We start from the raw sequence: 21,534 nt of genomic DNA on the forward strand, positions 1-21,534 counted from the left end.
TCTTCTCTCTCACTTCCCTACATCTCAGCTCTCTTACTCACCTACCATCTATACCTGCATCTCTTCTCACTCACTTCCCTACATCTCAGCTGTATTGTGTACTAAGAATTGTACTGTTCATTGTGCTCTGTTTTTGTCCTTCTGTTGCTGTTATGTCTTGTTCTGTGTTCCCTTTACTGTTCTACTGGCTGCCTAGGATCTGTGCCGCTAGCCAAATATGTCCCATGTGTCACCATGTAGTGTCCTATATCTGTACTGTTACTGGCTACCTAGCTGGCTGTGCAATCACCATGTGGCGCCGCTGAATGGCTGCCTGGGTACTGCACAGCTCAGTAATTATTATGTGTTCCCATGTCCGTGTCCCTTATTACAATGTGTCTAGTGCATATCTGTATGTGTGATGTACAGTATATCTGTACTGCCATTGTTGCTCGTTCTGATAATGTCTGTAAAGCGCCTTCAGTCCTGTTGGAGAAAGTGCGCTATATAAATAACTTACTTACAACCCCAGTGTCGCCCTTTGAGAACCATAAACCTTGAAGAAAGAGAATTCACCTAAGTTATGTCTACCATAACTCTGTTTATTTCTATTACTAACACAGGGAGGAGACTGGGTGACATCACTCTGATCTTATTACTGTGTCTACATAAACAGGATCAAACAGTAGTGAAGAAGGAATCTGGGGAGAAAGTAACACCCAGCAGATGTCCCCAGAAGACCCGGAACCACATCACGGTGCCTCCACCTCACTCACTGATGCATGAGAGGCACAATGACCAGAAGATCCTGGAACTCACCAACAAGATCATTCAGCTGCTGACCAGAGAGGTGACTGCTGGGAATGGGACGTTATACAGTAACACCAGGGGATGTGACCGGAGAGGTGACTGCTGGGAATGGGACGTTATACAGTAACACTGGGGGGATGTGACCTGAGAGGTGACTGCTGGGAATGGGACGTTATACAGTAACACCGGGGGATGTGACCGGAGAGGTGACTGCTGGGAATGTGATGTTATACAGTAACACCGGGGGATGTGACCGGAGAGGTGACTGCTGGGAATGGGACGTTATACAGTAACACCGGGGGATGTGACCGGAGAGGTGACTGCTGGGAATGGGATGTTATACAGTAACACCAGGGGATGTGACCGGAGAGGTGACTGCTGGGAATGGGACGTTATACAGTAACACCGGGGGATGTGACCGGAGAGGTGACTGCTGGGAATGGGACGTTATACAGTAATACCGGGTGATGTGACAGGAGAGGTGACTGCTGGGAATGGGGCGTTATACAGTAACACCAGGGGATGTGACCGGAGAGGTGACTGCTGGGAATGGGACGTTATACAGTAACACTGGGGATGTGACAGGAGAGGTGACTGCTGGAAATGGGACGTTATACAGTAACACCGGGGGATGTGACAGGAGAGGTGACTGCTGGGAATTGGACGTTATACAGTAACACCGGGGGATGTGACCGAAGAGGTGACTGCTGGGAATTGGACGTTATACAGTAACACTGGGAGATGTGACCGGAGAGGTGAATGCTGGGAATGGGACGTTATACAGTAACACCGGGGGGATGTGACAGGAGAGGTGACTGCTGGGAATGGGACGTTATACAGTAACACCGGGGGATGTGGCCGGAGAGGTGACTGCTGGGAATGGGACGTTATACAGTAACACCAGGGGATGTGACCGGAGAGGTGACTGCTGGGAATGGGATGTTATACAGTAACATCGGGGGATGTGACCAGAGAGGTGACTGCTGGGAATGGGACGTTATACAGTAACATCGGGGGATGTGTCCAGAGAGGTGACTGCTGGGGATGGGACGTTATACAGTAACACCGGGGATGTGACCGGAGAGGTGACTGCTGGGATGGGACGTTATACAGTAACACCGGGGGATGTGACCGGAGAGGTGACTGCTGGGAATGGGACGTTATACAGTAACAACGGGGGATGTGACCGGAGGGGTGACTGCTGGGAATGGGACGTTATACAGTAACACCGGGGATGTGACCGGAGAGGTGACTGCTGGGAATGGGACGTTATACAGTAACACCGGGGGATGTGACCGGAGAGGTGACTGCTGGGAATGGGACGTTATACAGTAACACCGGGGATGTGACCGGAGAGGTGACTGTTGGGAATGGGATGTTATACAGTAACATCGGGGGATGTGACCAGAGAGGTGACTGCTGGGAATGGGACGTTATACAGTAACACCGGGGGGATGTGACCGGAGAGGTGACTGCTGGGAATGGGACGTTATACAGTAACATCGGGGGATGTGACCGGAGAGGTGACTGCTGGGAATGGGACGTTATACAGTAACATTGGGGGATGTGTCCAGAGAGGTGACTGCTGGGAATGGGACGTTATACAGTAACACCGGGGATGTGACCGGAGAGGTGACTGCTGGGAATGGGACGTTATACAGAAACACCGGGGATGTGACCGGAGAGGTGACTGCTGGGAATGGGACGTTATACAGTAACATCGGGGGATGTGACCGGAGAGGTGACTTCTCGGAATGGGACGTTATACAGTAACATCGGGGGATGTGACCGGAGAGGTGACTGCTGGGAATGGGACGTTATACAGTAACATCGGGGGATGTGTCCAGAGAGGTGACTGCTGGGAATGGGACGTTATACAGTAACACAGGGGATGTGACCGGAGATGTGACTGCTGGGAATGGGACGTTATACAGTAACACCGGGGGATGTGACCGGAGAGGTGACTGCTGGGAATGGGACGTTATACAGTAACACCGGGGGATGTGACCGGAGAGGTGACTGCTGGGAATGGGACGTTATACAGTAACACCGGGGATGTGTCTGGGTGATGACTGTATCATTGTGTGTGTCAGGTCCCTATAAGATATGAGGATGTCACTGTCTATCTCTCCATGGAGGAGTGGGAGTATATAGAGGAACACAGGGGTCTGTACAAGGACGTGATGATGGAGAATCACCAGGATGAGAAGATGGATCTAACAGACAGGTTAATCGGTCTTTCTCTGGACATCATGTGCCTGCTGATTGGAGAGGTGAGGGATTCTGGTAATGTCACGTCCCTCATGTCTCCTGCATGACCGCAGCGTCCTGTGTGTATATATAGGACAGAGGTGATATAAAAGTGTAGGAAGGTGTGTGTGTGTGTGTGTGTGTGTGTGTGTGTGTGTGTGTGTGTATATATATATATATATATATATATATATATATAGTATACAGATTCGGGGCGGCACTCCAATAAATGCGATAAACCAAAAAACTTTTTAGTTTTTAATGGTGCAGGTGATGGCAACGTTTCGGGGCTACGCCCCTTTCTCAAGCCGGAAAATACAACAAGTTGTATTTTCCGGCTTGAGAAAGGGGCGTAGCCCCGAAACGTTGCCATCACCTGCACCATTAAAAACTAAAAAGTTTTTTGGTTTATCGCATTTATTGGAGTGCCGCCCCGAATCTGTATACTGTATTGGGCAGGAGTCATCCTACACCAGAGGAAGGCACCCTAAAGTATTGTTCATCAGCAACGAGGAGTGCCGGATACCGGAGATTGCTATATATATATATATATATATATATATATATATATATATATATATATATATATATATATAGGGGGCGCCCAATAGTGCAATAAAGCATTTTTTTATAAAAAAAACAAACAACTTTGTATAAAAGACTCGCAGCGAGTTTAACCTCAGCAGTGGACTGAGTACCGCTGGCCATCGTGAGGTGCTGTAAGCCTCCTGGTAGTGTGTAGATGCAAGCCTGTGTAACAGCAGCCCTGTAACTTCGTGAGACGCCGGCGGTCCTGTGAAGGATTCATCTGAAGCGGTGACTATGGCTTTGTGTATGCTGTAATTCCAGTGAGGATATTTTATATCTAGTGGTACTCAGTCCACTGCTGAGGTTAAACTCGGTACGAGTCTTTTATACTAAGTGTTTTATGTTTTTTTTGTTTTTTTAATAAAAAAAAGCTTTATTGCACTATTGGGCGCCCCCCTATCTTTCCATTTCTTCCAGAATTCTTCCTTGTGCCAGGGATAGGCACTTCTAGAGGGTAACGACGGTCCAAAAAACACAAAGGACAAGTACTAAAAATACTTTTGAACTGTTGGTTACTGAATAGTACCAACAGAAAGCCTAATAAGTGGGCAATAACCTGCAGGTGTCAGCAATCCTCTACCAAAAAAACAGTTCTGCTATCTATCTATATATATATATATATATATATATATATATATATATATATATATATATATATATATATATATATATATATATATATATATTAGGTGATTCATCGTCGTAAGGGGCGCCCCCTTAATTTGTGAACATTTGTATATGAGAAAGATGGTTAGAATTGTATGAAAGATGTCTGTATTGCAACTTGAGTTATAGGTGAAATGTGTTAAATAGAGAGCATACATGATGGAAGGGGTGTGTATTGTTTTGTTTAATTAAAAAGCGGTTACAGAGTAAGATGTGCGTTGATAGTGTGGATGGTACAGTGACATTTGTGGGTGTGGGGGGGGGGCTGTGTGTGCATGTTGTTTAGGGGTGTGTGTGCAATAGTATAGTAGGATGTTTCTGAGTCAGCGGCTCCCCACTGGCGGAGGTCACGACACAGGAAAACAGGAGGCTGGGTAGTGATAGGGGTGTGTGGGCATAAGGGGGACTAAAGAGGAGGGTGGGAGATACTGTGCAGCTTCTGCCAGTGGGTGAGGGTCCAGCGTGGCAGTACAGGAGTACAGGATGGTGGCCCTTAGTCAGTGTCTCCTCCTACTGGGTGGGAGTTCGGGTGCATGAAAGCAGGAGGCTGGGCTATGAGGCATGATAGGGGCATGTGGGCAAAACAGCGTAAGCGACTCCCCAGTGGTGGAAGTTACGGTTCAGGAGAGCAGGAAGCTGGGTAGTGATAGGGGTGTGTGAGTATACAGGGGACTAAAGAGGGGCTTAGGGGTGCCGTGAATTGCGGGAGGGGCGCAGGGGGTGCCGTGAATCAAGGGAGGGGGGGCGCAGGTGTCGGCGAATCGCGGGAGAGGGTACACAAAGCATGGGAGGGGGCGTGAATTGCGTGAGGGGGGGTTGCGAATCGCGGGAGGGGGGGTGCGCGGGGGGTCCGTGAATTGCGGGAGGGGGGGGGGGCACGGGGCGCGATGAATCACCTAGTTGGTTATATATTCTTGTAGAAGGATGGTAGGATGTTGCGGTCATTCAGAATGCATTTACATAAACAGTAATAGTAGCAGTAAAAGGTCTGACTTAAAACACCTACAGTAAAACAGAACAGGTGTTATATATTATACAAAGAATTGGTTGATGATGTGTAGGTTGACGTGCACATAGTTCATAGTTGTCACTGGAAAAAAATTGCTACAAGAAAAAATCAACACAGTAAGTTCAACACATGTAAATGTTGACATGTGTGGCACTTCATCGGTGTCCATGTCGACACATGAGAATGAATATGAAAACATAAAAAAAAAGAAAAATAAATCTTCAAAAACTCATGTCAACCTTTTTCATTGTCGACCATAGCCGTGCCAGTGTTTTGCATGTGCCATTTAATCCTGGGGTTGCCGTGAATCACGTGCGGGGGTGGGGGGGGGGGGGAGGAGGTGAGGGGTGTCCGCGAATCACGGGAGGAGGGGTTGTGGGTGGATGCCGTGAATTGCGGGAGGGGGGGTGTGGGTGCCGCGAATCGTGGGATGGGGGGGCGCGGGGGGTTGCAGGGAATCGCGGAAGGGTGGGTCGCGGGGGCGGGGGGTTGCCGCAATGACAGGAGGGGGGTCAGGGGTGGGGAATCGCGGTAGGGGGGGTCGTGGGGGGCACCGTGAACCGTGGGAGGGGGGGCCCGGGGGGTTGGTACGAATCGTTGGGGGGGGGGTTCGCGGGGTGCCGCGAATTGCAGGAGGGGGGGTGGTGTCACGGGGTGGGGCCGCGAATCGCGGTAGTCACCGGGGGTGCCGCGAATTGCGGGGGGTGTGCTGCAAATCGTGGGAGGGGGGTCGCCGCGAATCGCCACAAGAAAAAATCAACACAGAAAGGTCAACACATGTAAATGTTGACATAAGTGTGGCACTTCATTGGTGTCCATGTCGACACATAAGAATGAATATGAAAACATTGAAAAAGTGAAAATTAAATCTTGTCAACCTTTTTCATTGTCGACCATAGCCATGTCAGTGTTTTGCATGTGCCATTTAATCGTGGGGATGCCGTGAATGGGGGGGGGGGGGGGGAGGGAGGTGCATACCCAACATGACCCTCTCCAGGAGGGACACATTGCTCTGTTTCTGGACTTTGTTCTTAATTTATGGATTACCATCACCTGTGCTTAAACACCTTTCTTATCAATTACCCTGTTTAAAATGACAGGTGATGACAATCATAAATTAAGATGGAAGTCCACAAACAGAGCATTCTGTCCCTCCTGGAGAGGGTCATGTTGGGAGGTATGGAGGTGTGGGGCACTCACCTGGTGTGTCTGGTGAGTAGCTGTGTCTTTGCTGTGTAACATGGAGAGGCAGAGGGTGTCTGGCACTGTCTGTGGGCTCACTGGGCTGGTTCTCTGTCATGTGAGTCAGAGGCTCCACCCAGCGTTATAGCTCCAGACACACTTTGAGTGACAGATGTAGCCAAATATATGAGATAGTATGAGACTTTATATGACAATAAATCATGCCTCCAATTATTATGTGTGAGAAGAAGGCGTTTCTTGTAGTCTGTTCGTGAAATCATGTCTTCTGTTGTTATTATTATTATTATGTGTGAAATGAATGTATTTGTTCTGTACTGGAGAACTATTGGTGACCCAGGGAGGTTGGGTCTGTATTCCCTCAGAGTGTCCATCTGCAGAATACTCTGAAGTTAAATTATCACATAAGATCTGAGACCCCTCATAAACCGTGGTCCAGAAGAGAGGTCAGATTTTCTCCCTCCTCCAGTTCAGATCTCTTATCAGTCATAGATGTTGCATTTTACATGGATAAGGACTGTGTACCAATCACTTTGAAAACAGCAGATGAATTCCTCATGTAGAAGTTCACTTTTCTAAGGACATTCACTAGGTCCAGCAGGGAAATGGTCAAAATCCCAAGGGTGGCAGGGATGAGGGAGCCTGCAGGTATAACTGCTTCTCTTGTCCCTGTGTTTTTGGTACTTCTTGGGGGAACAGCAAACTGGCTGGAAGTGACCGGATATTTCATGTAGAGAGCCCCCCACTACAGGATCCGTACTTAGGTGTAAGATACAGTCCTGTCCTTTTATTCCCTTTTATTTTATTTGCATAGTATCAATGTGTGCACTTTTAAAACCATTGTAATATCTTGTAACCATTTGTATCACTGAAGCTCTGTAGTGTTTTCTTGGAACAAATACTACATATTTCCAGTTCTGATTTTGTGTTCTTAGGATCTTTAAGCCAAAGAAGAGCGGTCAACATTACCGTTTTTGGTACTTGTTTCCTAGCACGGCGCCACCGATTTTGATTGTAAGCATCGGGTCGGAAAAATCGCGTCCATCGCATGCCAACCAAATCGCATGCGATGCGATTGACCCGATTTTTACATTGGAATCAATGTAAAACGGTCCCTGAGACCAGATTTTGCATTGATTTCAATGTAAAATGCCCCAAAACACCCCATTTCTCCTTCATCCACTAGGTGGCACTGGAGATCTACAGTGGGGAATAGAGGGCGACCACTAGGAGCTTGGGCACTATAATAATTATAACACTGTGGCTAGCTCCTCCCCTCTACTTCCCCCTGCCCGGCAGTCTTAGAATGTGCCCGGGGAGCTGGGTGCAATGTTTTGCCCTCTAAGGGCAAATAGAATTTTTTTCTTTTTATATACTTTTACTTTAACTTTTTTCACTTGAGGATCAGACAGGCAGCTTCTGCCGACTGCCTGTCTGCGTCGCGGGAGCTGCCGGGGGGGACCCCAGCGCCACTGCTTGCGGTCTGCGTGGGGGTCCCCGGCTCCTGGGACCGCCGTCCCAGAGTGACTGGACGCCGCTGCTTGCGGCCGCGCCTCAGTCCGCACAGCCTCACCGCCGCCGGCCAGCAGGCAACGTAGGTATATCCCGGCTCCCCGCTAGCAGGGGAGTCCGGTGGGCGGTGTAAACAGCGCGTCTTTTTTTCTAAAAAGCGCGCCATAGCGGGGGGCGGAGCTTAGCGCGGCAAAGGAGTTCCCAGTGTCCCCTGCGTTTCTCCTCATTGCCGGCGCCATTTTCAGCTCCGGAGCTCTCTTCTGCATGCGTCCTGCATCAGCAGAGTGAACAGAAGAACCACAGCTGACTTCTACACCCCTGGTCTGTGAGTGTACACAGTGGGGTGATAGAGGTTTTTTCTAGCAGCGAAGGCTGTGCGCAAATTATAGTCAGAGCCCTGTAGTGTTTTCTAACCCTGGGCACAGTGCTGACTAGTGGGTGCTCCTTCCCCTGCCTTCCACTGCATTACAGCCTTGCTCTCTCTCTTACTGCCTTCTGTCAGCATAAGTGCTTACTGCCTTCTGTCTGCATAAGTGTGTGGTGACATGGCTGGGGGTTCTTCTAAGAGACTGACATGTAAAAGATGTCAGGCAAAATTCACTCCGCAGGTGGAGGGATCTGTGTTCTGTGCAGAGTGTACAGACTCTCCAGTAACACCCCAGCAAGAAGTACCTGTTTGGGCTTCACAACTAACACAGGTTATTTCCCATTTATCGGCTGAATTATCAGCGTCACACAAGGATAGAGAGACTGCTAGGTCTCAACAGGCCGAATTAACTTCGGCAGTGGAATCGTTAACCAGGGCCCTTATTCCTAGTGATGCGGATCCTATAGCTCCGCCCACCTTGTCTAATGAGAACCGTCTGTTCACTGACAGATTTGACGCATATGGATCAGATGATGACATGCCTCCTCTAGAGGAGGGACAGTGTCCTGACACTGACCCTATTGATATGGTACAAGTACAACCAGCCCCGGAGCCGGTTTCACAGGGGTTAGAAGACCTCATTGCTAAGGTTAAGTCTACCGTAAAAGTAGACGACGAGGCTTGTCCTCCAGCTCGCCCTCAAATGTTTGGTAAGCGTCGCAGGCAAGCGGCTGCTTTTCCAGTGTCTGAGGAATTAGACCAACATTTAAAGGACGCATGGCTTCATCCAGATAGACGTTTTCAGGCCTCCAACAAATTCTTAACTGCATACCCTTTTCCTGCAGACAGTAGAAAATTATGCGAGACTCCACCTTCAGTGGACCCATCGGTCTCCCGTCTATCTAAGAAGACAGTCCTCCCTATCCCGGGAACATCCTCGTTGAAGGAGACGTCCGACAAGAAGCTTGAAGCCACCCTTAAGAACATCTACACGGCTGCGGGTTTGGTACAACGCCCTGCACAAGTGGGATGCTGGGTGAACAAAGCGATGGAGGCCTGGGCAACCCAAATCTCTGAACATCTTGGTAATGATCCAGCGACAGGTGAGTTAGTGGCTCTAGCGGACCACATAAAAGAAGCCGCTGCTTATCTTATAGAGGCTTCTACGGATGTGTGTATATTGGCATCCCGCATCTCCGCTCTGTCCATTTCGGCTCGCAGAGCCCTCTGGCTACGCCAATGGCAGGCAGATGCGGAATCCAAAAGAGCAGTGGAGGCTCTGCCCTTTCAGGGGGAGTTTTTGTTTGGGACGGAACTAGATAAGATGATTTCCCAGGCCACGGGGGGGAAATCATCTTTCTTACCTTCTGCCGCCCCTCCTCCTCCTCCTAGGAGGCCCTTTCAGGGACCATCCTTTCGGTCCTTTCGCCCTACGGCAAGATTCCGCGGGCGTTCAAGAGTTGGCCTTTCTAGTGGCCGAGGATACAGAGGTCGGGGAAGAGGTGTCGCTTCCACAGCACACCAGGAGGCCAAGCCGGCTCCAAAACCTTCTTCATGACATACCTCAGCCCCACTTAGGGGACACCAGGGTAGGGGCGCGGCTGCGTCTCTATCATCAGGCCTGGTGTCTCTCCAGTCAAGATGCTTGGGTCACAGAATCTGTGACCTACGGATGCAAAATAGATTTTCAAAAGAGGCCTCCAAACCGTTTTTTCACAACCGGTTTGGCAGCTTCTCTCGACAAAGGTACAGCTCTTTTGCAAGCAGTTCAAAAGCTTTCTCAGATGGGTGTGATTATTCCGGTTCCTCTGGAACAAAGGACACAGGGCTTTTATTCCACCCTATTCCTCGTACCGAAGCCGGACGGCTCCACACGACCCATTCTGAACCTCAAACACCTCAACCCCTATTTGAGAGTGGTGAAGTTCAGAATGGAATCTTTACAATCAGTCATAGCAGGTTTGGAGCCGGAAGAGTTCTTGGTGTCTCTAGACATCAAGGACGCTTACCTGCACATACCAATTTGGCCGCCTCATCAGGCGTTTCTAAGATTCGCCATCAGAGACGACCACTTCCAATTTCAAGCGCTACCGTTCGGGCTTTCATCGGCACCCCGGATCTTCACAAAGATCATGGCTGTTATGATGCAGCTCCTCAGATCCCAGAGGATCACGGTAGTGCCATATCTCGACGACCTTCTTCTGAAGGCGCCATCTACAGACATCCTTCTATCCAACATCAGTCGCACTCAGGAGATACTGATACAGCACGGCTGGATGCTCAACTATCAAAAATCTCAACTCCGACCATCACAGAGGTTAATGTTCCTAGGAATGATATTGGATACGGTACAACGGAAGATCTTCTTGCCAGAGGACAAGATTACTTCTCTTCAACTCTTGGTTCGATTAGTGCTACAACACAGACGAGTCACAGTGTTTCTGTGCATCCGCCTGTTGGGAAAAATGGTAGCAACATTCGAAGCAATACAGTACGGTCGGTTCCGTTCAAGACCATTCCAGCTCTGCCTACTCCATCAGTGGTCAGGTTCTCATCTCACACTCCATCGGAGAATCACTCTATCTCCTCGGGCGCGCCTCTCATTGACGTGGTGGCTCACCTCCCGAAATCTCCTTCAGGGGAAGCGATTCGGAATATGGGACTGGACTGTCCTCACCACGGATGCCAGCCTCCGGGGTTGGGGAGCAGTCGTGCTCGAACATCAATTCCAGGGTCTGTGGTCTCCACTGGAAGCTTTGCTTCCAATAAACATTCTGGAACTCAGAGCAATATACAATGCTCTGTTAGAAGCCTCAGATCTTCTTCGGAGCAAAGCAGTCAGAGTACAATCCGACAATGCTACAGCAGTAGCATATGTAAACAAACAGGGAGGAACACGCAGTCACGCCGCAATGAAGGAGGTCAGCCGGATACTACTCTGGGCGCAGGATCACCTCCAAGCAATCTCGGCAGTATTCATCCCGGGAGTGGAGAACTGGGAAGCCGACTATCTCAGTCGACACGACATCCACCAGGGAGAATGGAAGCTTCATCAACAGGTTTTCCAGAGACTCATACATCGGTGGGGATGCCCTCAGATAGACCTGATGGCCTCCCGCAACAACCACCAGCTTCCGAGATACTGTGCACGGACGCGGGATCCAGCAGCGGAAGGGGTAGATGCGCTGACGATGCCCTGGCGTTACCAGTTTGTTTACATCTTCCCGCCATTTCCAATGTTACCACGAATTCTGCAACGCATTCGCAGAGAATCAGTCACAGTGCTTCTAATAGCACCGGACTGGCCTCGCAGGTCGTGGTACACCACGCTCACAGCTCTACTAGTAGACGAACCATGGCCTCTACCGCTGCAGCACGACCTGCTGTCACAAGGTCCCTTCGTCCATCCGGACTTACAGCGGCTTCATTTGACGGCCTGGCTACTGAGAGGACAATCCTAAGAAGAGCTGGGATTCCTTCAGCAGTGATTCCTACTATGTTACGAGCTAGGAAGGAAGTCACCTCCATTCATTACCATCGTATATGGAGGGCGTACATTTCATGGTGTGAGAGTCGTAGCGTATCGCCAAGATTTTTCAAATTGGCGCGTCTTCTACTCTTCCTCCAGGCGGGTCTTACTGCAGGTTTACGCCTGGGATCCCTGAAAGTACAAGTCTCTGCCCTTTCCATTTATTTCCAAAAGAAATTAGCCCTGCTGCCACAAGTGCAAACTTTCTTTCAGGGAGTGTTGAGAATTCAACCTCCCTTCCGGACACCTACATCACCATGGGATCTCGATCTAGTCCTCTCGTTTCTACAGTCTCCGCTGTTTGAACCGTTAGAGGTAGTGGAATTAAAATACCTAACGTGGAAGACAGTTCTTCTGCTGGCCTTAGCCTCAGCTAGGCGGGTTTCAGATTTGAGCGCATTATCATGTCGCCCACCATTTCTTATTTTTCACGAGGACAGAGCAGAGTTACGGACAAAGGCGTCTTTCCTACCAAAAGTGGTGTCCTCTTTCCACATAAACCAACCCATTGTGGTTCCTGCGTTTACAGAGGATTCCAGTGATTCTAAATACCTGGACGTGGTACGGGCCCTCAGAATCTACATTTCTAGAACAGCTTCTGTGAGAGACCGATTCTCTATTTGTACTTTATGACATCTCAAAAAGAGGTTGGCCTGCCTCCAAACAGGCTTTGGCCAGATGGATTCGCCTTTCAATCAGACAGGCATATGTGACGGCATCACAGGTGCCTCCTTCACCTATTACGGCACACTCCACACGCTCAGTAGGTCCTTCGTGGGCGGCTGCCCGAGGGGTCTCGGTTCTGCAATTGTGTAGGGCTGCCACCTGGTCCGGACAAAGAACCTTTATCAAATTCTATCGATTTGATACTTTTGCGGCCCAAGCTTCACAGTTCGGCCGTGCAGTGTTGGAAGGATCTCAGCGCCGTCCCGCCCGTAATGGAGCTCTGGGACGTCCCCACTGTAGATCTCCAGTGCCACCTAGTGGATGAAGGAGAAAAAGGGATTTGTGTACTTACTGTTAAATCCTTTTCTCCGATTCCACAGGTGGCACTGGACGCCCTCCCGGCGCTGCTATTCCTTCAGTTCAGATATACAGGACAGTTATTACAGGGTAATTCAGGTTGTTAGTGAAAACCCCTGGTCACTTCAGTTGTTTGGTTGACTCTGTTTGAAAGAAATTTCTATTTTTCTTCTGTTCTACAGTTTCTAGAGTGCATGTTTTACGTGTGATGGTTACCCTCCTCTCGGAAGTATGTTGCATCTTCCAGCCTCCTCCGGGCACAATTCTTTAGACTGCCGGGCAGGGGGAAGTAGAGGGGAGGAGCTAGCCACAGTGTTATAATTATTATAGTGCCCAAGCTCCTAGTGGTCGCCCTCTATTCCCCACTGTAGATCTCCAGTGCCACCTGTGGAATCGGAGAAAAGGATTTAACAGTAAGTACACAAATCCCTTTTTTAATTGAAAACCCCCCTGATGTTTCAAATGCCCCCCATTGTTAACGCCACCCCGGTATTGACGCAAACCCAAAGCGTGGCGAGCGCCGCGAGCCCGCGAGGGGCGGCGGTACGAGTCCTCCGACCTTTTCATACCCCTACTATCCACGTCGGCGTGGAGTTGAGAATAGAAAGTGTGGCGAGCCCGAAGCATGGCGAGGGGACGCGGATACCTTCACAGGTATCCGCGTCCCCTCGCGGGCTTCACAGGTATCCGTGTCCCCTCGCGGGCTTCACAGGTATCCGCGTCCCCTCGCGGGGCTCGCTGCGCTCGCCACACTTTCTATTCTCAACTCGATGCCATCGTGGATAGTGGGGGTATGAAAAGGTCGGAGGACGCGTACCGCTGCGCTCGCCACGCTTCGGGTTGGCGTCAATACCGGGGTGGCGTTAAAATTGGGGGGGCATTAACCATACTTCTTACAGATATTCAATGTGAAATGGGCCATATTGGCCCATTTCACATTGTCACCTATGTAAAATCGGTGTATAATGCGATTGCCGCGATCAACCCGATTTTCACGTTAAAATTAATTTAACATTGTTCCCTATCGGAAAATCGCGTTGGTCGCATCGCGGCCCCTTGTTAGGGGCCGCGATGGATGCGATCGACGCGATTTTCACTTTAACCGGCAATTGAGCCAGTTAAAGACAGAAAATCGGGTCCATCGCGTCCATCAAGTACCTTAACTTAAGGCATGCGATGTACCCCGACGGGCGCCATGCGCTGTGCTAGGAAACAAGTACCCCTTTTTTATACTGTATTGTGTGGTCAGGGGCAGCAAGGTGCCCCTTGCGCAATTTGAAAGCGCTAAATCAATCTTTGCTGGTGGTGGCGTACCTCAAAGAGGGGACACGTGGGTCCAAAGTAAACCCCAGTCACGGCCGGAGCTGCACAGGTTGACGTACCTAGAGCAGCGACCGGTTGGTCCGTGACAGTCGACATGACTTTGAATATTTTTCATTTAGTGAACTCTCTCATAGCTTACCATCTGAATGGGATCAGTGGAGGGGACACGGTATAGTTATTGGGTACCATGTGTTCATCTGTTGACATTTGCCGACCTTGTGCACATTGACCTAGATATTGTCGACCTATTGAACCACAACTATTTGAAAAGGGATTTTATGACTGATTTGCTGTTTAGTCATTCAGCAGATCTCAAGTCTTAATGACATGGCACATGTATGTATGTATGTAAGCATGTATGGTTCACAAGATGGAGCATAATGACTCTTATACACAGGATTACACAGTAATGAAGAGGGAATCTGGAGAGCATGTGACACCCAGCAGCCGGCCCCTTCCGTCAGGAGGACGGAGCAGGACCCTGAGCCCCATCCCGGTGCCTCCACCTCACTCACTGATACATGAGAGGCACAATGACCAGAAGATCCTGGAACTCACCAACAAGATCATTCAGCTGCTGACCGGAGAGGTGACTGCTGGGAATGGGACGTTATACAGTAACACCGGGGGGATGTGACCGGAGAGATGACTGCTGGGAATGGGGCGTTATACAGTAACACCGGGGAATGTGACCGGAGAGGTGACTGCTGGGAATGGGACGTTATACAGTAACACCGGGGGATGTGACCGGAGAGGTGACTGCTGGGAATGGGATGTTATATAGTAACACCGGGGGATGTGACCGGAGAGGTGACTGCTGGGAATGGGACGTTATACAGTAACACCGGGGGATGTGACCGGAGAGGTGACTGCTGGGAATGGGACGTTATACAGTAACACCGGGGGATGTGACCGGAGAGGTGACTGCTGGGAATGGGATGTTATATAGTAACACCGGGGGATGTGACCGGAGAGGTGACTGCTGGGAATGGGACGTTATACAGTAACACCGGGGGATGTGACCGGAGAGGTGACTGCTGGGAATGGGACGTTATACAGTAACACCGGGGATGTGACCGGAGAGGTGACTGGTGGGAATGGGACGTTATACAGTAACACCGGGGGATGTGACCTGAGAGGTGACTGCTGGGAATGGGACGTTATACAGTAACACCGGGGGCTGTGACTGGAGAGGTGACTGCTGGGAATGGGACGTTATACAGTAACACCGGGGGATGTGACTGGAGAGGTGACTGCTGGGAATGGGACGTTATACAGTAACACCGGGGGATGTGACCGGAGAGGTGACTGCTGGGAATGGGACGTTATACAGTAACACCGGGGGATGTGACCGGAGAGGTGACTGCTGGGAATGGGACGTTATACAGTAACACCGGGGGATGTGACCAGAGAGGTGACTGCTGGGAATGGGACGTTATACAGTAACACCGGGGGATGTGACCAGAGAGGGGACTGCTGGGAATGGGACATTGTACAGTAACACCGGGGGATGTGACTGGAGAGGTGACTGCTGGGAATGGGATGTTATACAGTAACACCGGGGGATGTGACTGGAGAGGTGACTGCTGGGAATGGGATGTTATACAGTAACACCGGGGGATGTGACCGGAGAGGTGACTGCTGGGAATGGGACGTTATACAGTAACACCGGGGGATGTGACCAGAGAGGTGACTGCTGGGAATGGGACGTTATACAGTAACACCGGGGGGATGTGACCGGAGAGGTGACTGCTGGGAATGGGACGTTATACAGTAACACCGGGGGATGTGACCAGAGAGGTGACTGCTGGGAATGGGACGTTATACAGTAACACCGGGGGATGTGACCGGAGAGGTGACTGCTGGGAATGGGACATTGTACAGTAACACCGGGGGATGTGACTGGAGAGGTGACTGCTGGGAATGGGATGTTATACAGTAACACCGGGGGATGTGACAGGAGAGGTGACTGCTGGGAATGGGATGTTATACAGTAACACCGGGGGATGTGACCGGAGAGGTGACTGCTGGGAATGGGATGTTATACAGTAACACCGGGGGATGTGACCGGAGAGGTGACTGCTGGGAATGGGATGTTATACAGTAACACCGGGGGATGTGACCGGAGAGGTGACTGCTGGGAATGGGACGTTATACAGTAACACCGGGGGATGTGACTGGAGAGGTGACTGCTGGGAATGGGACGTTATACAGTAACACCGGGGGATGTGACAGGAGAGGTGACTGCTGGGAATGGGATGTTATATAGTAACACCGGGGGGATGTGACTGGAGAGGTGACTGCTGGGAATGGGACGTTATACAGTAACACCGGGGGATGTGACCGGAGAGGTGACTGCTGGGAATGGGATGTTATACAGTAACATCGGGGGATGTGACCGGAGAGGTGACTGCTGGGAATGGGACATTATACAGTAACACCGGGGGATGTGTCTGGGTGATGACTGTATCATTGTGTGTATCAGGTTCCTATAAGGTGTGAGGATGTCGCTGTCTATTTCTCCATGGAGGAGTGGGAGTATATAGAGGAACACCAGGTGGACGTGATGATGGAGAATCCCCGGCCCCTCACATCACTGGGTAAGAGGACATTTTCCCTGTACATTGCGCCACAAGTACCTTTTATGTAATTATATGTATAGTGATGGATTGATGAAGAGATAGGATGTAAGAGGATGTGATAATATACCTGTGCATATAATACAGGTGACTGATTCTGGGGGACCCTTGCATCATGTGACGTAGGTGGCACTGTATCATGTGACGTAGGTGGCACTGTATCATGTGACGTAGGTGGCACTGTATCATGTGACGTAGGTGGCACCGGCAGACCTAAAGCTGGCCACCTTTTTTTTCTGTATAATTGTATGTATTCCTGGTATAATTTGGGCTGGCTCCATGCCCGGGCTCCTTAGAGGGTCTTCTCCATTACTGACTCTTTTGTGTGGCCAAGTGCCTGATGTGCTCCACCAGCTGTTCTTCCTCCAGGGCTAGCAGGTCCTGCCGAGGGCTAGCCGTATGTTCCTGAGGGATTCTGAGTTCCTGCCATTTCCACTATGTATCTCCATACAGTCAGCACCATTGTGATACAGTATCGCCACAGGAACCAGAGTTCTAATGGGTGCCCCCTACAGCCCCTGTCTGTTACTACATCCAGGCTATGTCTGGGTATATCCACCCTGTTGTCTCTACCCTACTTGCTGCTGTGTGTCCTCTAAATACCCATTGGTTCCTGTAGACCAGGCATGTCCAACGTTGGCCCTCCAGATGTTGTGAAACTACACATCCCAGCATGCTTTGCCACAGTTTTGCTATTAGAGAATACTAAAACTATTGCAAAGCATGCTGGGATGTGTAGTTTCACAACATCTGGAGGGCCAGCGTTGGACATGCCTGCTGTAGACCATCATGTGACTGCTGACATCACAAAGCCAGGCTGATAGACTGCAGCAAATTGTCAGTGTACTTTGTGATTGTGTATACTCCCGTGCCTCCTGCCTGCTCAGTGCATTATCCCTGTGGCATATCTGTGGCCTCCCTGTGGTCTGACCTGGGCTCCGTGCATGAATCTTCACCTCATGACCTCTGGTGTACCAAACTCCTTCTAGGTGCCGAAACAGCTGGGCTTCTAGCACAAACGGGTCTGTATCTCAGTGTGGACATACAGACCAGACCTGTGCTAGAAGCCCCAAAGCAGAGAGCGACACCGCAGGAAGGAAAGAGGAACTGCACGGGTTTTGAAAAGTGCAGAAGGGGGAGGGTAGTATGGACCTGACGGAGGTTCCTGGGAGGACTGTGGCTTTTGATACCCTCCCACCACCACTGAGCGGCATAAATGATACCTGAAAACCTCTTCACTCTATTCATTACTTATTCCCAGCAGATGGACATCACATCGGGAATACCGCGGCAGAACATATCCCGTTACCTGCTAAGTGTGGAATAGAAGATGACATCACGCAGAATTCTCCAGGAGAGATCCCCATTACCCCACATATAGATCCGGCACCTGCCAGTGCAAATACATCCTCTGGTCCCTCTCTGCATGATACATCAGACATTGTACCACTTGGTACAGCTCATAGAGTTTCTATAGGGGAGGATAAATATATTATCTACCAGCCCGATGACAAGAAGCCTTATCCATGTTCTCTGTGTGGGAAATGTTTTAAACGCAAAGAACATCTTCTTGTACATGAGAGAGGTCACACAGGTGTGAAGGCATTTCCGTGTCCTGAGTGTGGGAAATGTTTTACAAGTAATTCAAATCTTTTTTCACATCGGAAAATTCACACAGGTGAGAAGCCATTTTCATGTCCCGAGTGTGGGAAAGGTTTTATATACAAATCATATCTTGATACCCATCAGAGAAGTCACAATCGTGAGAAGCCGTATCCATGTCTAGAGTGTGGGAAAGGTTGTATAAGTAAATCATCTCTTGTTAAACATCAGAAGACTCACACAGATGAGAAGTTTTCATGTTCTGAGTGTGGGAAATGTTTTAAAAGTAAATCATATCTTCTTACACATCAGACAAATCACACAGGTGAGAAGCCGTTTTCATGTTCCGATTGTGGGAAATGTTTTGCATTGAAATCATTTCTTAATAAACATCAGAGAAGTCACCACAGTGAGAAGCCATATACATGTGCTGAGTGTGGGAAAGGTTTTGCATACACATCATCTCTTGTTATACATGAGAGACGGCACACAGGTGAGAAGCCATTCTCATGTCTTGAGTGTGGGAAATCTTTTATAAGTAAATCATCTCTTGTTACACATCAGACATATCACACAGGTGAGAAGCCATTTTCATGTCTTGAGTGTGGGAAATGTTTTACAAGTAAATCATCTCTTGTTGCACATCAGATAAATCACACGGGTGAGAAGCCGTTTTCATGTCTTGAGTGTGGGAAATCTTTTACAAGTAAACCATCTCTTGTTGCACATCAGACAAATCACACGGGTGAGAAGCCGTTTTCATGTCCTGAGTGTGGGAAACATTATAGACACCGAGCCTCTCTTCGTTTGCATGAAAGACTTCACTTAGACTACAGGCCTTTTTCATGTTCTGATTGTGGGAAATGTTATACACACAAATCACCTCTTGTCAAACATATGAGAATGCACACGGGTGAGAAGCCGTTTTCATGCTCTGTATGTGGGAAATGTTTTAGTCAGAGAGCATCTCTTTATAAACATCGAATAGTTCACATAGAGAAGAAGCTTTTTCCGTGTTCTGAGTGTACAAAGGGTTTCAATACTAAACGAGCCTTAGTTGCCCATCAGAGAATACACACCGGTGAGAAGCCCTTTTTATGTTCTGAGTGCGGGAGATGCTTTGCACGGAAAGAAACTCTTCGTAAGCATCTGAAACGGCGCGCATGTGAGAATTCCTTTACATGCTCTGAATGTGGGAAATGTTTTACACAGAAGTCATTGCTGGATATACATCAGAGAGGACACACCGGTGAGAAGCCATTTTCATGTTCTGAGTGTGGAAAAAGTTTTTCTTATAAATCAAAACTTATTACACATCAGAGGCGGCACACAGGTAGAAAAACCTTTTCCTGTTCTGAATGCGGAAAACGTTTCCGTCAGAAAGCATCTTTCATTAAGCATCAGAATAGTCATCCAGCCATTTCTGTGCCCTGAGAGTGGGGATGCTGTCATGTTAAAATCTAAGTAGACAATCAATAGGTCGACATGGGTATTTAAAAAAATATATCATCAATGTCAACTATCCAATGAGTGTAGCGCGTGGCGAGTGAAGCCATTTTACCGTTTCCATTTGGAATCTTCGTGGACGGTAAAGCCCGAAAAAGTCCCCCCAAAATTTAAAATAAATGCAGAAGACTCAATCGATTTGTGTACCGTTTGGTACTGTTCACCTCATTTTTGTTGACCGATTGACTTTGGCCGTTTGTACCTTTTACATGGTCTGTCAGCACTTTCTCATCTCGGTCCAGCTGCCACTAACTGGCACTGACCTATAGCCCTACAGGACTGCCAGTGACAGATCAGTTCCGTACGATTGTACTGAATACGCATTGCATAAAGAGTGGTCCGATGAATCAGGCTCATCCTGTCCCTGGGCGCAGGCGCAGCATGTAAATTATTGCTGTCTAAGGGTATGCGCAGTTTGCCAAACATGCAGGACAGAAGACGGGAACCGGCGCTCGGGGGGGATTAGGATTATTCCTAAAAAAAAAAGACAAAAATTTTCTAAAATCCAAAATATAAAGGAAAATATATATAATAGAAATTGTGGATTTTGGACGTGATCGGGTTTTGTAAAACGCGTGTTTCGCTGCATTAGTGGAATAGTAATATATATATAGTATAATATACAGATTCTCTCCACCACGTCCTCCGTGATGCCCGTACATAATGACAGACACAAATATAGACCGGTCATTAGTAAGTGTTTAGTCATGGAATGTGAGGCGCCTGAGGGATTGTGTTACCAGAAATGACCCAAAGACTGGTCCTGCTCTGCATTGTTAGTACATACTGGTGTTTTATGCAGATCTTGCTAAACTGTAAAGGTTTTTTTTTTAAAACAAAATAAACATGATTGAAATCTAAGTATATTTGTCGTGGTTTATAATGACATAATGGCAGTGTGCTCGGACAGCCCCGGGTGTGTCCTCGGATGAGGGATACAAGTGCTCGGAATACGGCAAATTCACAAGATATCTGCAAATATATTCCCGTAGCGCTGAGCGGCAGTGGGGGAAATCACGCTGTAATGCAGACTTCCTCCACTTCAAGACCCCCGTACCACCTGCCCCCTCCTCTCCCTAACCACCTCTGTCCATTCATTTCACCAATTCTGACTTCTTTCCCCGTATCTGAAGATGAAGTATCCAGTCCCCCCCCCGCGCACAGTCATGGGATCCCGACGTTGGGTTCCCAACTGGCCGGACCCAGACAGCATGGCGAGCGCAACAAAGCCCCTTGTGGGCTTGCTGCGCACGCCACACTGCGGGCACGGTGGCTCACTACGCTTGCCACCTATTCTATTCTCCCACTATGGGGTCGTGGACCCCCACGAGGGAGAATACCCGGTGGCCATCAGGAACCCGTCTGTCGGTGTTTTAACAGTTGGGATCCCGACGTCGGGTAAATGACTGTAGGGACCACGTCCGGCACCCTCGCCTTAGTGGATGGTGCTGCATGTACTTCCCTCCTCCCGTTCCCTACTTCACCCATTCTAGTCCGGCTTCCGTCCTCTGACACCGCCCTCACGGACGTC

At 49.2% G+C, this 21,534-nt stretch overlaps 1 protein-coding gene across 1 annotated transcript in view; it reads left to right on the top strand.

The window, feature by feature from the left end:
- The window catches only part of LOC146007418 (uncharacterized), a 61,774-nt gene extending 40,910 nt beyond the window's left edge, over positions 1 to 20,864 (top strand). Inside the window, exons 13-17 of the mRNA XM_083145768.1 lie at positions 656 to 829; positions 2,883 to 3,062; positions 14,654 to 14,845; positions 16,742 to 16,856; positions 18,157 to 20,864. Coding sequence (XP_083001894.1) covers positions 656 to 829; positions 2,883 to 3,062; positions 14,654 to 14,845; positions 16,742 to 16,856; positions 18,157 to 19,931 — 2,436 coding nt within the window. The 3' untranslated portion in view covers positions 19,932 to 20,864. The remainder of the gene's footprint in view (positions 1 to 655; positions 830 to 2,882; positions 3,063 to 14,653; positions 14,846 to 16,741; positions 16,857 to 18,156) is intronic.
- Positions 20,865 to 21,534: the final 670 nt, after the last annotated feature.

Source organism: Crinia signifera, chromosome 6 (assembly GCF_055691185.1).
Source record: "Crinia signifera chromosome 6, ASM5569118v1, whole genome shotgun sequence".
Taxonomy (NCBI): domain Eukaryota; kingdom Metazoa; phylum Chordata; class Amphibia; order Anura; family Myobatrachidae; genus Crinia; species Crinia signifera.